Here is a 16,314-nt window from a genome sequence, read left to right on the forward strand (position 1 = left end):
TTTTTCCTCTTTCTAAAACTTCATCTTCTCAATATGCATGGTTTACGACATCTGAAATAAAATCTTTTTCCACAAGACATAAGTTTTTTGTTTTTTTTTTGCACACTATACAACTCTACTGCACGCCACTGCATTTCTCTTTTGGCATTAAGTCTCAAGTTCAACATTCTCAAAGTACTGGAGTAAGGTTCTTTGTGCATAATGTGACCCAACAATTATTATTATTGTCCCATTGACTCAATAAAGACAACAAAAACATAAACAAATCAAGAATAAGAATTGTGCAATGAGTTGGGGTTATGTGGAGTAAAAAAGGCAACACACTTTCCCAAATTAAACAAAAAGAATCAAAATCTAACATCTGAGCAAGTTACAGGTCATTTCTTCACATCTGTACCGACGTGACGTAGGTAGAAGACTTTTCTCTTACTGTAGATAAAAAGTACGTTTGCCTTGCCTCTCTCTTCTCAGCCCGGTCCAATGCATTGGGGTGTGATGACTGGTGTACTGTTGTAGTCCAGAAGCTGCATGTAGGACTACACATCCCAGCAGCCCACTCCATGTGCACAGAGGTAAAGAGGATCGCGTCAGCTCTATCCGAGCTGATCTTCGTATTGTTTGCGGAAGCAGTCGCCGGCTGGGAAGAAGTCCCAGCAGCGCTCCTGGTACATCTTCCACACATATGACTCCTGCAAACACACACACACACACACACACACGTTTATATATGTATATCATGATGATTGACAGCTGTCAAGTTAGCCTGCAGTGTGTCTTTATTACCACAGTTATGCCACTTTCACCGCTGGAAACATGAATGTTTATTAAAACTGATCAAGAGAGAAAGAGAACGAGAGAACGAACGAACAAACAATAGAACGAACAATAGATAGAACAAACAAACTATAGAATGAACGAGCAAACAATAGAACGAATGAACGATAGCACAAACGATAGAATGGAGAATAGATAGAACGAACGATAAGTGATAGATAGAACGAACAGATGATAGAATGAACGATGGAACGATAGAACCAATGAATGATAGCACAAGCGAAGAGGAGAGATAGATAGAACGAACGATGGCGATAGATAGAGCGAACAGATGATAGAATGAACGATGGAACGATAGAACGAATGAACGATAGCACAAACGATAGAGCGGAGAATAGATAGAACGAACGATAAACGATAGATAGAACGAACGGATGATAGAATGAACGATGGAACGATAGAACGAACAATAGATAGAACGATAGAACAAATGATAGATAGAACGGACGCTATAACGAGATAGAATGAATGATGTAAAGATAGAACGATATAATGATAGTTAGAACAAACAATAGATAGAACGAACCAACGATACAACAAACATTAGGACGATGGAACAATAGATAGAATGAACGATAGACAGAACAAACAAACGATAGATAGAATGAACGAACGAACAAACGATGTAACGATAGAATGATATAACAAACGAACAAACGATAGAACGAACGATTGAACAATAGACCGAAAGATAGATGGATAGATGTGGCGGTTGTACTTCATTTAGGTGTTTCTGTGTATTACTGTGTGTATTTATGTGTTAATCATGAAACATAGTAAATAAAGTAAAGAGAAATTAGCCGATGGCTGCAGTCCAGCTGTTGCTATTCATGTAAAATAAATAAAATACAATGAATAAATACAATCCTATCGTATGTAACGCTATGCAATTACCACCCAATTAAAATTCTATAGTACCACAATATAAGTCACTATAACTGCATATTCATCTGCAACCATCCCTACTGTACAGTGTCTTCTCCAACATTGGCAGGACGTTAACTGAGTCACTGTTTGTGTCACTGGTTGAAGCTCAGATGAGCGATGGCTCATTAGTGTCGCCGTTATACTGTACCTGGCCTGTGTGCTCTGTCTCGTCTTTGTTGATAAGGTACATCAGGAAAAACCTGACGAGACAAAACAAAAATGTCACATGAAGAGTCATAGAATCACCTGTTGTAATTGGCAGCGGCCGCTGTGTATCTGTCGGCGTCACAGCGCGCCGCAATCGTGATGAATACTGCATGAGAGCGCGCCATCCCCAAACCTATTTTCCAATAAAGATCACGGCATTAAATAGTAATGAAGCGACATAATGAGGCCGGTCTCGTATCCCTCTGGTCAGCTGACAGCGAGTGCAAACAACTCCGTTGTTCTATTGTCACAGGCATTTGAGAGAGGACACTGGATAAGCGACGAGCGCAGAGGAAACGTGGCGACAGGTGGAAAAGAACCCTGAGGGGATGAAGCGTTCTGGATCACTGCGGCTATTAGTGGCCTCGGCTTTAACGCTGTGGAAAAGTGCTGAGGCCACTGTGGTTCAATTACAGAAGGATTTGATCGATATATTATATATATATATATATATAAAAAGTGAGATACTTACAGGTAGTTGGCCAAATTGTGCTCTTGTAAGGTGTGAGTCTCGAAGCCGTGTGGCGTCGTGTCGAAATAATCATTACCGATGCCACAGATGAAACACTTGGTCTGCGGGACAGAAGATGAAAAGGATGATTATGGCACAGGAGACATTAATACAGTATTAACCCTACAACGCATCGCATTGCTGTGATCACGAGGCGGTTTGTGCTATCGGAAAAAAAGGCAGACGGTTTTTGAAAGTGGAGAAGTTGCACGCCAAAGCCGACGTGCGGTTATTACGGTAATTTCACTCGAATCGACGTCTTTGTTGCCAGAAAGGGGGACGGTTTTAGGACATTGTCCCTTTTGTTTTTCTCCATTTTAATACACCATTTTAACATGCAGTAAATTGTAAATACCTGCCAGATATTAAACGTTATTCTGGAAAAATGGGCAAAATCACTTACTCACAGGACATTTTCTGACTTATGGTTAGAATAAGCACAAAGGTTTAAGTGTTAAACATAGTATATGAATTAAAAGGGGTCAAAGTCTGACTATTTAATGATGTCTTCAGGGTTTTTTGTGCTGATTTATTATATAATAGAGAGAAGAATCAAACACTTACAATGAAATCTTAAACATAAATTAAGGCTAACTGATTCTCTGTACTAGAAAGTCAGTAAAAGACGTTCTCCCTCCTCTTCCCCTGAACCTGCTGCGTCTGCACTCAGGGACATAATGGGTGAAAATGAAATATCCTTTCACCTCCATGTCCTCTTTGACTTGCTCCTGCTGGTCTCTCAGCTCTCCGAAGGCATCGATGATCAAACCTACGATCACAGAAAGAAGCGCCGTGAGCATACATATCATATACTGCGCTGTGTAGAGCAGCCCACAATCTCACACCTACTCTCCTCTCAGACACGGGGAAATTGAGTGTGATACAGACGACCTTCATTTGACCTGCAGGGAAAAAGAGCACTCAATCAGTCTGCGCTCACCCTGAATAATGGCCAGGAGGATGACAATGACAAAGAAGAAGAAGGTGATGTCAAAAAGGATCCGGTAGAGCTCGTACGGGTCGCCGGCTGGATCCTCGATCTCATCGCCGATGCCGCCTCCCGCTCTCACGCCAACATACATGTGGAACAGGTAGCACTGGTGGGCAAACAGAGAGGGACAGTCGGGTCCATGATGTGTCGCGTTGAATTGGAATCTATCGGGAATTTTTCTGTACAATATCTTACCGTCATCATGTCGTCACACTTCATGTCCGGCTCGTCGTCGTCCTCGCTCTTGTTGTAGAACTTCCTGAAGAAGTTGAAGGCCACCACAGTGTAGAGGTAGACCACCACCGCCAGCAGGCCCACCGTCAACACCAGCTACAGAGAAGAACACAGGAAGATGTCAAGAGGAGATCTTGAGTCGAGAGAAGAGGTTGTGACAAGGAAAATTCCAATTACATACAGTAAATAAATGAATTTAGACTGCAGCCTTTACATCTCACGTCCGACATGGAGCTCAATTCACAAACAGCTCTCACATTGATTTACTCGTGATCCTAAACAGCAAGAATGGTGGTAGCAGCAGCAGCAGCAGCAGCAGCACACTGACTCTGGATTGACAGCTTGATTGATCTGCCCACAGGCGGCTGAATGTGGCAATTTCTTGCAGCCTAAACCACTCAGGTGTGCATCCACCTTTTAGAGATTGAGGTGACATAAACACACCACAGACGCTTTGTTTCGTGCCTCGGGTCGGTCGACTTAACGGCCGCCGCAAAGGAGCGAAGACTTTTGGGGCATTGCAACTCAAATTGAATCCATCGTACGGCAGAGTCTTTGATTCCTTCACTGACATCTATTTAGTTTTCCATTCCTGTCCAGGCATATTTAATAAAGATGACCCTCAGTCTGGTCGGATAGTATTACTTGACTACTCGATAGGGCCCGTTTTCAGATGAGGCTGACAATTTACAACAAAAATCACCACATTATGTCCTTTACAAGGGGTTGTACATGTGTCACAAACTAGTATGGTGATACCTGCAGAGTGGAAACACACCTGGACAGTTTTAGTCCATATAAGTGTTAAAAAATGTAGTGAAATTACAGTGGTTACTAGACATTCATGTCACACTATCACAGTGTGGCTACAACCGCCAAAGTGAACCAAGGTCAAATGGACTTGCAGTTGTGCGTCGGGGGAATACGGAGGCGGCGCTTACAGCCCAGAAGCCCTGCGCTCTCCTCGCGTCTCACCTGTTTGCCGTTGTGTGTGACAGAGGAGAGGATGGTGCGGAGCGTCTTGAAGCCCATGGCGATGTCCAGAAGATGGGCAGCGAAGAAGAAGTTGTTGTAGTGGCCCAGGATGGACATGGTGGTGTACCACACAAGATACAGGAAAGACTGGCAAAAGGAAACGTGCATCAGTTAAACTCCCTGCATGAAACACTATTCACTCGGTCAGTGACAAAAAAAAAGCACAACTCACATTGTCCGTAAACACCACTCCCAATTTCCAGACGTGGTACTTTGTGTCAATTGAGCTTAACCTGGGAAACAGACAGAGATATTGATGTGAGATCTTCCAAATTTTTTCTGGGACGTCCTATTTTTGGTCCAGACACGTCTGCAATCGAATCTCTCACCACAGCACCAGCGAAGCTTCCTTGGTGACGGTTTCTTCTGTGGGGTTGAAGTCCAGGGCGCTTTTATCCAGGCCCAGCAGCTCTGCTATCCTCTCTGCTCCATACAGGTCGCCGTACTTTTTGATCACCTGCAAACGGCAGGAGGGGACAGAGGAGAGGATGACGCTGTAATATTGTCACTTTAATGAAAAGAATCACCAGATTTGATTTATAGCTACTACAAAAGAATGACACTCACTTTCCGTTTGACAAATTTATCCCAGTAGTTGTTTGGGAAGGAACTGATTAAAAAAAGGAAAGAAACACAATAAACTTTAAACAACAAGAACTCATATTAAAACATATTATAAACAACCTGAAATATACATTTATAATACATCTTAAATCCAATATCTGCCCATGCTGATATGGCGCCGATAGCATCCCTAGTGTTTTTTTAAAACAATATACAATAAGTTAGCGTTTGATAACTCACGGTGTATTGATGACCAGTCTGTCCCACTGTCCTTTGATGTCGTCGTCCGACGGCTGCTCGGTGATGTAGAGGCCGGCAAACTCCAACTTTCTCGCTATCTCCTTCTCGCGCTTGAAAACCACCAGTGGCACCTGCGACACACAGAAGTCAGAATTCAGGTAAAACTATTTTAAGAAACGTGTTGACATTCATATGCGTTCAAATTCTGTCTGTTTTTGGGTGTTTTCTGCACCTTCAGGTAGTAGTATCCCACCACACACAAGAAAGATATGATCGTGTGCAGTATTGCAAGACAGCGAAGCGTTGGAGCCATGTAGCCTGTGCTCTCCTGCAGGACAAAGTATTCAAGCGCCCCTTCTTCCTCCTCCTCGCCAGCTTTGCCTCTACCGCTCAAAAAAGCAAAAACATGTGACAGTTCTATCTCGGATAAATAACCTGAGTAATGGGGAGAAGAAGAAAAAAGAATCAATCAAAATGCACAAAGCAGATTTATCTGCTCCTCTTAATTCTTAATCATTCTTATTTCTAGCCCATGATAATCAGCTGTGTGTGGGTGTGTGTGTGTGTGTGCAGGCACATGCACACATGCAGCCCCGTCAATTGACAGTGATGAGTCTAAGTATGACTATGTTCATTGTGTTGTCGTAAAAAGGAGAGGATGCAGGAGAGAATCAGCAGGCTGCTCACTCACACACTGTGCATGACTGTGAATAAAAGAGTGCACACGTTACTGTAAATGCTTGGCACTGCTGCCACTTCATGGAAAACCAGGTGAATGCACAGCGCAGTCAGTGAGTGAGAGGTAGATTTTTATTTTTAATTGTTTTTTTGTTTTGTTTTGCCATTTTTAATAAGCACATTTTGTTCTCAGATACTTCATGAATGCTGCTAATGCTATTATTTTAATTCAAAAGTTTATTTCACAATTTATCTTTGATTACCACTGAATATTTAGTTGCATGCGTTATTTCTATTTCAAATACGTGAGTGTGCAGCACATGCATATAAGAATGTAGTTTGGACAGACAGTGTTGTTCAATAAAGAAAAAAAATTTTTTTATTGAAAGATTAATAATAATCTTTCAAAATAATAATCATTTTAAATGTTTAAATAATATTTAGGATTAAATGTGTATTTTGTGGCATAAAATTACGTTAATTTGGGTGAGTACCTGTGTCTGTGCTTGTGTGACCTATAAACTATAGTCTGTTCACAGAATAAGTGCAAATTGGACAAACTGTATATGTTTATGTGGCTAAAGGGTAAGAAGATCAAACCCCAGCTTCCAGTCGGGTTGTTGTTGTTTTGTCCTCTCTTTTTATGATGATGATCCTGAGAACAGTTGGGCTATGATACAACACTTTTTACATTTTTTTCCTCGTGATTTCATCACATTAGTGGTTTTAATCAACGCACACACAGAGCGATATTCCAGGGGTTAGGGGTTAACCAGTTTCTTAGAAGGTCAGTGTTTATACCAGAAAAGGTCCTGAAGAGGTAATAAAAATGAACACACATGCATGTGCACACACACACTCTTGAAATCACCCAAATGAAAACTTGATTAATGCAATGACTAGTGCTTACATTCTACTTTGTACAATTTGTTTTGGCCAATCGACTGTGACACGGCAACACAGAGCGTGGAAGGCTTTTTAAATATTCATCCTCAACATATCTTCATTCATTATTACATGGCCACCTAATTCATTTCCAGAACAGAATAGAAATATGAGAATCAGACAAACCGGTGGTGGTACAATGATGCCCGTGGCAGAGCGGGAGAAAGAGAGAATGTGAACAGGGCACACTCTCATCACTGTGTTCCACTCCATTCTCTCCATGATATTCTCTTTCACTGCTCAGGACCACAGATAATTATCATGTACTGGTGTCCACAACACACACACACACACACACACACACAAGTGTGTGCAACATAATCAATGTACAAGACCAATGTGCACTTGTGATCAGCAGAACATGAAAGAAAGTAAGAAAGAAAAGATGAGAGGAAAATCAGTGTTGCCTTTTGTTCTTCGATTTCTTTCCCAGGAGATAATTATATATTGTGACTATAGACTCATTTTTCCCCTTTTTATATGAAACCTAGTTTTAGTGAAAAATAGGAAAGGTGGAAACATCATGTAGTTTGACATGTAATCCCAAGATAAAATGTCGCTGTGCTGTGTCTGAAACCATCGAAGCTGGTTGTTCTCTTTAGTCTCTGTTCTATAAGCTAGTCATTTCCAGAGACTGGGCTGTGGGGTAAATAAATGTATCATATCCTAAATAAATGAATAAATTCCACCAAAAAAATTAGCCGAATTGTATCCAATCTCTTACCTCACATTTATATCTGCATCTCTTAGCCACAGTCACAGTCTCTGCCCTTTGAGGCTTTGCTATTAAAAGAGGTCCAGCTAAAGAAAAATCACCTGAATGCATTTAAATTGTCTCATTTATAAACTAATTTAACGTGTGTGTGTTTTTAGTAGCGTGCATAAAATGATGCTGTGATTGATTTATTATGTGCTGTATCTCTTGGAAATGGCTGGTTTACCTCTTCAAACTAATACTATAGCTGTTGCACAAAAAACATACTAGTATGCACACATTTGCTCATGTGAATTGTGTTTAAAAATGAGGTCCCATATAAAGTGGTTTTACAGGTGAGCAGAGCTCCATGCGTGCGGTTACAACGCCTCGTGGCTCTAAAATTAACAAGTGTTATTTCCCTAAAAGTAAAAAAAAAACAAAAAAACACAGAACAGCGAACTTTGGAATCTAAATATGTTTGTGCTCTCTTTTCGATTGACTGAACACGTTTAGAATTTCTGCTTCCGCTGTGTGGGAAGTGCACCTGATTTGCAACATCTGCAAAGTGAGCCAAATCTGATGTCCCCTTTTTGGGTAGTTAGTGGATAATGGGCTTCACCTCTCGTAGAACATTTTTCACAACAGACTGTGTGTCGCTCTGGCCGTGTGAAGAGGTCTTTGCATTCGGTTTTAAACCTCATGAGAGAGCCTCCTCATGTCTGTTTTTAAATGCAGCACTTCACCCGAGTGTGTCACGCAACCCTCAGGCCCTGGAATCAAGACTTGACTCACACTCTCTGCCATTTACAACGGTTCCCACTGTACATGGTTCCCACCTGACATAACAACAGAAAAGTGGAGTTTCCACCGTACAGTTGAGTTGATGCTTATGTCTAGTGGACTTTTTTGTACCTCAAACACTCACATCTTCATGTTTTCCTGTAAATTCAAACGACATACACACACAGTTTAGCAGGAAATTCTATCTATTTACATGTGTTTATGTCCCACTTTGATGCACACTTACTGCAGTCTCTGATTTTTTGTATTCGCTTTCCCTGCCGGAGTCGAAGTTGACTTTTTTTTTTTTTTTCACACGTACCTTGTCTGCCTTTGAACAGGACTAACAGTAATTGCTGAGTAAATTGCACAATAACAGCTTTCATTAGATTATTAGCATTGCATTAGGAACAAAGAGGAGTGCTGACGATCTCCTGAGGTTACTTCCAGCGCCGCCATCGTTTACTGACGGAGGCAGAGATGGTGCATATTTATATGAGGGGGAAAACATTTCATGGCAGGATAATGGTGTTAAGTTTCGTGTTTTCTGTGTTTTGTTTATTATGCCGGTGTTTGTTTGTTTTTTTAGATAATAATTCTATACAAAAACAAGCTTTGGCTATTTTTCCAACAACTTTCCAACAGAGAAAGAGAGAGATGGTAAACAGATCAGAAACAAAATGAGGATAAAGGAAAAAGGGAGATGAAATGACACTCAATAAACAGAGAAGCATTTCAAACACCAGAGTTAAAACCTTCAAAGCTAACATTTGTTACATGTCAAAAGTGTGATCGTGCAAGACATAAACATCACATATATGCATATATATATATATATATAGTGTTTTTGTCATGTTGCTATTGCAGAACAGTATATGATGTCAATATTGTATTTTTATAGTATTAGTAAGAGTATGTGTTCTCTGAAGGACTCGGTGTGTTTGAGGTGTAAATCTCAAAGGCTGACCATTTCCTCCTTATCTTCATGTACCGCAGACACTTCACTTCACAGTGTGTGTTCCCTCAAAGATATTAATTAGCTTGAATCCAATTCTTTATCCAACAAAAAAAATAAATAAAAGAAATCCCCTTCTGTGTGTCTGAGTGGCGGACACTTTTGCTGCCACTGCTGTTTGACATTGTGCCTCTGATTCCAGTTTTAGGATGAAACTAAAGCCTGAAGCCTTTAGTTTCATCTTGTCACATTCAACTTGTCTTTCCTCAAATTGTCACTAAGGAGATGAAACCGAGTTGATTCAAGGATTAAAATCGGTGCATTGTTGGGGTGGAGTGGCTCAGTGGTTAAGATCGGTACCCTATGTGCAAAGCACATCATGGTCGCAAGTTTGATTCCACCCCTCGCTGGTTGTACTCAATTCCATTGTAAGTCGCTTTGGATAAAAGAGTCTGCTAAATGACATGTAATGTAATTGTCCTTGCCATTTTACAGCCGACTTAATTAAGACACACAACTGGGATTAGAGCTTCAAAACACACACACAGCAAGAAAGAGAGAGGGACACACAAGATAATTATTACATTTTTTAACAGTGCATTATTCACCAAAATAAAGATATTACCATTATTTTCCAGGCAATAACATAATTGTTAGAGTTGAACCAACATAATCACAGATAAACGAAAAGTAGTAAACACACTGTTGCTTTGATTCGAAATTTCAAATTTCACTTAACCGACACCATACAAGAATGTTAGAAAAACTGCTAATGCCACTTAAATTAAACCCAGAGTGGCTCAGAATATACAGAGATATAACCACCCTTTGTAAGAAATAAATAGTACTAATTTAAGTTGAACAACTCACTGTTCCACCTGGCGTTTGGCTCATTTGCAGCATGAAATGCAGGGGATGTAGAATGTAACATGAAAAGTGAGGGCTGTATGAGAGTCTAACACCGTGGTTGATACAGTGTGAACTGGCATGTGTTTCCACCTCGACCTTTTACATAAGTGTTTGTGTAATCTGGAAGCCTCATTTTTCTCTACATAATTATATTACATATCCACACTGTGCTTTGAAGTCATTGTAGCTCAGGAATGCCTCCTCCACTCTTTGATCAAAACACAAGCCTCTCTCTCTCTCTCCCTTTCCCTCTCTCTCTCTCTCTCTCTCTCTATATATATATATATATAACAAATATAAATCAAATGATTCTGTGTGGCTTGTTTAGTTTAATGCCATCAAACAAACAGGGGCATTTTTGCCAAAAAGGCTTGTGGTTCAGTGGGAAAACATCATGAAGCCCATCCTTTATAAACTGTTATCCAGAGACTGAGTGGTGAGTGTGTCATCAATTTATACTTCTGCGTAAATCTTGAAAGCTTTTTTTGCCCCCCCCCTTTCTATTTTCCCTTACTTCCTTCTTTCCTTCCTTTAGGCTTTATCAAGCCTTCACCCTGAATGTGAGTACATATTTCAGCTGGAGAAAGAGGAGCTTCACTGCCTTCAGTATATTGCAGCGCAGGATAACAGAAGCCAGGAAGGTGTGTGTGTTTTTTCTTTTCTTTTTTTTTACAACCAATTGAAGTACAGGCGTACTCAAAGCTACACTGGGTATTTCCAGTTGTCAAAGCAGATTCTTGATGTATGAAATCTATCTCCTCTGAGATGTACATCCCCGTCTTAATCCACTTATAGATCCAATGGCTAAGCCTCTGAAAAATGATATTTTAAGTACTGTTATATACACTGGATTTTACTTATCTTCACGAGAGCATATTCAAACTTTAGGACGGCGTGTAAAAATAGTCTGATTATCTCCTTTGTTTTCCTCCCTCTGAAAAGGTTGTCGGCCATTCTGGGATGCTGTCGTCTGCTGGCCTCATGCAGTTATTGGAGATACAGTCCACCGAGGGTGTCCTGCAGTCTTCTCCCTCTTTAGGAACAACACAGGTGACTAAAGAATTACATGATGGGTGTGAAAGACGATTATATTGAAATGTATAAGATGAACAAATCATCCAAATGACTGAAAATGTGCTTGTTGATGTACACAGCGTCATCAAATACATGCAACAGAAACTGACACATATGAGATTTGCTATATGGAAACAAAAGGCAAGAGGCAGGTTAAGACCGGTACCCCGTGTGCTAAAGACATCATGGTCGGAAGTTCGACTCCACCCCTGGCTGATTGTACTCAATTCCATTGTAAGTCGCTTTGGATAAAAGCGTCTGCTAAATGACATGTAATGGAAATGGATATATCAAATATCAAATTAAATCTGACACCAGGGCACCAGTTGGAGCCCCTCCCACTTCCAATTTTTCACGCCCATTCACTCAACCACTTTCAGTCGCACATTTTCACCATGGATTGATGCGGTCACGACAAAGTTTTGAGGTTTGGGGCATGTTCATGCCCCCAAAAAATGTGATTTAATTTGACGAGAAATAATAATAAAAGAACAATAATAAAAAGAACAATTTCAATAGAGTCTGAGCGAACAAGGTACGGAGGACCCTAATAAATAAAATTCATCCAAAACCTCTTGAAGAAATGTTAGGTGGGTAAACCAAGACAGGAGGATTATTCCTGTGGGGACCATAAATGTCCATAAACTACATTTCATGGCAGCCCATGAAACAAATCTCAAATACAAACCTCATGCTGCTGCTAAAGGAGCATCTGGGAACCATGAATGTCTGTTCGTTTCAGTACGTCTAAGATTACAACTGTCCTGTTGGATACACAACAACAACAACAAGTGTTCCCTAGAGACATGGTCTGTATTGTATATGTAATAGGTTTTATTCTCTCTGGCGAGAAACAAACATAATCATCTTTATGACCACGTTGAATTCTTGCTCTCTTCACCTCTCACCTCAGGTTCAGTGAGCCGTAACTGCACCAGTGGAGGTTGGTCCATGCCCTTCCCACCGTACCACATCGCCTGCAGTGTGGATGATGACATTCCTGAGGTGAGAGCTGCTGCAGAGGTCAGAGACTCTACACTGGGAGTGCACATGTCAGGGGGTGGCAACCGGCAACAAGAGAAAATGCAGTGGGAATGGTTGAGACTGTCGTTCAACAAAACGTAACCATGGGTCGTATGCAGGAATGAGGACCCTGGTGGTAGTATAATTTACAGCAATCTGGTACTTTGGATGTGCTGTCTTCAGGTAGCTTGGATGAGGTTTCCACCAGCAGCTGAATGATGAGAAAACTGAATTATATAAATGTACCATGATGTAAAAGATGGTTGTGTCAGGCTGCAGTGAAGAGAAAATGCTGCCAACGTACTTGCATTTGTTTCTTCCTGGATTGTTGGGTTCTAAATATAGGCTTTGCCCGTTCACTGCCTCGAGAGACAAGAAAAGAACACATAAGTGCGCATCCGCTGAAAATTCCTTTTCAAGGTAGAAGTAGTTAAATTGAATGTCACCCATGAGGTAATTATCCAGTTTCACAAATGGAGACAAGGAGTTTCATTTTCTTCTTCTTCCTTTTTTGGATGATAATAATGGAGAAAACCACTTTTAGTGCTATTCAGGGAATCTTTTGTGATGAGGTTGAAAAAAGTTTGGAAGTCCTCCACAAGCAGAGGTGGAAAGACACTAATTACAAGCTCTGAATTTGGATGTGGAAGCTTGAGCTGATTTTGACAAAAAACATCCTGTGTGAAACTATTCAGCAATTTGTTCTAATTCTTTGGACGTTAAATACATTTTCAAGCCAAGACGGCATTTTGAATACATCTTTATACTAAAATCACGTGTTTCCTCTTGCTTTCAGACAGAAGAATCGTACTTTGCCACTGTGAAGCTGATTTACACTATCGGCTACAGCATTTCATTAGTGGTGCTGGCTGTTGCTGTGTTAATCCTGCTGCTCTTGAGGTAACCAGATTACTGATACATTCAGATTGTTCAGAGCCACACTTGGAATTATACCTCATTTGAATTTGCTCTTTTTCCCCTCACAGGAGGCTGCGTTGTGCCCGGAACTTCATTCACATCCAGCTTTTCATTACATTTATCTTGAAATCTGTGTCGGTGTTCATAAAAGATGCTTCTCTGTTCTCAAGTGATGACACCAACCACTGCACCCTCTCCACTGTAAGATGATGCTGATAACGAGTGGTTTCCCTGATCCCGTGTTCACACGTCACCCTCATCACACTCTCCTGTCTTGTACTAATCCCTCCTTGCAATTCATTCTCTGTCCTCTTTCTTCCTGTTTCTGTTTTCCCGTCTAGTTCACCTGTAAGGCCTCTGTGGTCTTCTGTCACTACTGTGTAATGGCAAATTTTTTCTGGCTCCTGGTGGAGGCACTTTATCTGAATTCCCTACTGCTTTCCTCCTTCTATCACAGCCGTCGGTGTCTGTGGTGCTTCAGTTTGCTGGGATGGGGTGAGAAACCTTGACATGCAGCTTCCCCTGAAATGTGTTTTGAGTGTGTTGAGCTTCAGACTAAACCTTGAGGGTTTGTTTCCACTGTTAGACATGCTAGAAACGTCTTGTCCTTGCCCTAGTTATCAGTTTGTAGTAGTAGTAGTAACAGAAGGATACTTAGAAAGACTTGGTCATACTGTGCAACTGGTTTAGGCAGGAATACCAAAAAACAGTTAAATAAATCTAAAATGAAGTAAATAATCACTAATTAAAATGCCAAACAAGTTTTAATGTTGAATGTAATACATTTAATAATGTGGAAATTACAACTTATTACTATCATAGATTATATATATGTATATATATAATCCTGTATACATATACATATACATATACATATACACACACACACGTATACATATATATGTATATATGTATACATATATAGATATATAAAACTGTATCTCTCTAATAGAGTCATATGGCCTCGCTGTCAGCTGCCTCAGCCACACACACTGTGTTTAAAGGACGAGAAGGTTGTGGGCCATGTCATTATAACATGATGTCACTCTTGCCGCATGTGGCCCACAGGTTTGACATCTCTGCTCCAGAGCATTTTTTCACGCCTGCCTAAAACCTGTACTACTCAGTACTGTATATATATATATTTTCCACTTGGTATTGCGCTGCTAACGTGAGTCACTGTATGTCTTTTCTGCTGTCCCATAATATAAACCTCACTAATGAAGTTAACATCTTATAAGATATACTTCTATAGTCTCAGTGTTTTATTTTGCAATTGGTTCACTCTTTGGATGCGTTTCTGTATTGGTGTATGTTTGTGTTCGTATTCTGCTGGGATAAAGCTGTTTTCGAATGTTTGTCTTTTTTCTGCTATCCCATAATATAAACATCCCTTATGAAGTTAACTTCTTTTAAGATATACTTCTATACCTTCACTGTTTGATTTTGCAGTGGTTTCACTCTTTGGATGCGTTTTTTTATTGGTTGATGTTTGTATGCGTATTCAGCTGAGACAAGGCTGTTTGCGAATGTTTTTCTTTTTTCTACTGTCCCATAATATAAACCTCACTAATGATGTTAACATCTTATAAGATATACTTCTATACTCTCAGTGTTTGATTTTGCAATGACTTCACACTTTGGATGTGTTTTACTATTTTTGTTTGTTTGTTTTGTATCAAGCTGAGATAAGGCTGTTTTTGGATGTTTTTCTTTTTTCTACTGTCCCATAATATAAACCTCACTAATGAAGTTAACTTCTTTTAAGTTATACGCCAGAAGCTCAGTGTTTGATTTTGCAATGATTTCAATGTTTGGATGTGTTTTTTTATTGGTTGATGTTTGTATGCGTATTCAGCTGAGATAAGGCTGTTTGCGAATGTTTTTCTTTTTTCTACTGTCCCATAATATAAACCTCACTAATGAAGTTATATTATTTTAAGTTATACTTCTATACTCTCAGTGTTTGATTTTGCAATGGGTTCAATCTTTGGATGCGTTTCTGTATTGGTGTATGTTTGTGTTCGTATTCTGCTGGGATAAAGCTGTTTTCGAATGTTTGTCTTTTTTCTACTGTCCCATAATATAAACCTCACTAATAAAGTTAACATCTTATAAGATATACTTCTATACTCAGTGTTTGATTTTGCAATGACTTCACAGTTTGGATGTGTTTTTCTATTTTTGTTTGTTTGTGTTCGTATCAAGCTGAGATAAGGCTGTTTTCGAATGTTTGTCTTTTTTCTGCTGTCCCATAATATAAACATCCCTTATGAAGTTAACTCCTTTTAAGTTATAAGCCAGAAGCTCAGTGTTTGATTTTGCAATGATTTCAATGTTTGGATGTGTTTTTTTATTGGTTGATGTTTTTATGCGTATTCAGCTGAGATAAGGCTGTTTTCGAATGTTTTTCTTATTTCTACTGTCCCAAAATATAAACCTCACTAATAAAGTTAACATCTCATAAGATATACTTCTATACTCTCAGTGTTTGATTTTGCAATGACTTCACAGTTTGAATGTGTTTTACTATTTTAGAGTGTTTGTGTTCGTATCAAGCTGAGATAAGGCTGTTTTCGAATGTATGTCTTTTTTCTGCTGTCCCATAATATAAACCTCACTAATGAAGTTAACATCTTATAAGATATACTTCTATAGTCTCAGTGTTTTATTTTGCAATTGGTTCACTCTTTGGATGCGTTTCTGTATTGGTGTATGTTTGTGTTCGTATTCTGCTGGGATAAAGCTGTTTTCCAATGTTTGTCTTTTTTCTGCTATCCCATAATATAAAC

General features: G+C 39.8%; 2 protein-coding genes across 2 annotated transcripts; one reads left to right on the top strand and one right to left on the bottom strand.

The window, feature by feature from the left end:
* On the bottom strand, positions 1 to 8,796 carry LOC122764231 (ryanodine receptor 3). Its single transcript, XM_044018530.1, has 13 exons — positions 8,789 to 8,796; positions 5,776 to 5,926; positions 5,544 to 5,674; positions 5,307 to 5,349; positions 5,069 to 5,196; positions 4,912 to 4,972; positions 4,680 to 4,826; positions 3,666 to 3,800; positions 3,420 to 3,576; positions 3,184 to 3,248; positions 2,441 to 2,541; positions 1,910 to 1,961; positions 1 to 689 (listed from the first exon to the last, which is right to left on the bottom strand). The coding sequence occupies exons 1-13, from the start codon at positions 8,794 to 8,796 to the stop codon at positions 594 to 596; spliced, it is 1,275 nt and encodes a 424-aa protein (XP_043874465.1). The 3' UTR covers positions 1 to 593.
* Positions 8,797 to 9,557: 761 nt separating this feature from the next.
* On the top strand, positions 9,558 to 14,114 carry LOC122764230 (growth hormone-releasing hormone receptor-like). Its single transcript, XM_044018529.1, has 7 exons — positions 9,558 to 9,578; positions 11,043 to 11,148; positions 11,450 to 11,557; positions 12,495 to 12,586; positions 13,401 to 13,504; positions 13,591 to 13,723; positions 13,864 to 14,114. The coding sequence occupies exons 1-7, from the start codon at positions 9,558 to 9,560 to the stop codon at positions 14,029 to 14,031; spliced, it is 732 nt and encodes a 243-aa protein (XP_043874464.1). The 3' UTR covers positions 14,032 to 14,114.
* Positions 14,115 to 16,314: the final 2,200 nt, after the last annotated feature.

Source organism: Solea senegalensis, unplaced genomic scaffold (genome assembly GCF_019176455.1).
Source record: "Solea senegalensis isolate Sse05_10M unplaced genomic scaffold, IFAPA_SoseM_1 scf7180000017343, whole genome shotgun sequence".
NCBI lineage: Eukaryota > Metazoa > Chordata > Actinopteri > Pleuronectiformes > Soleidae > Solea > Solea senegalensis.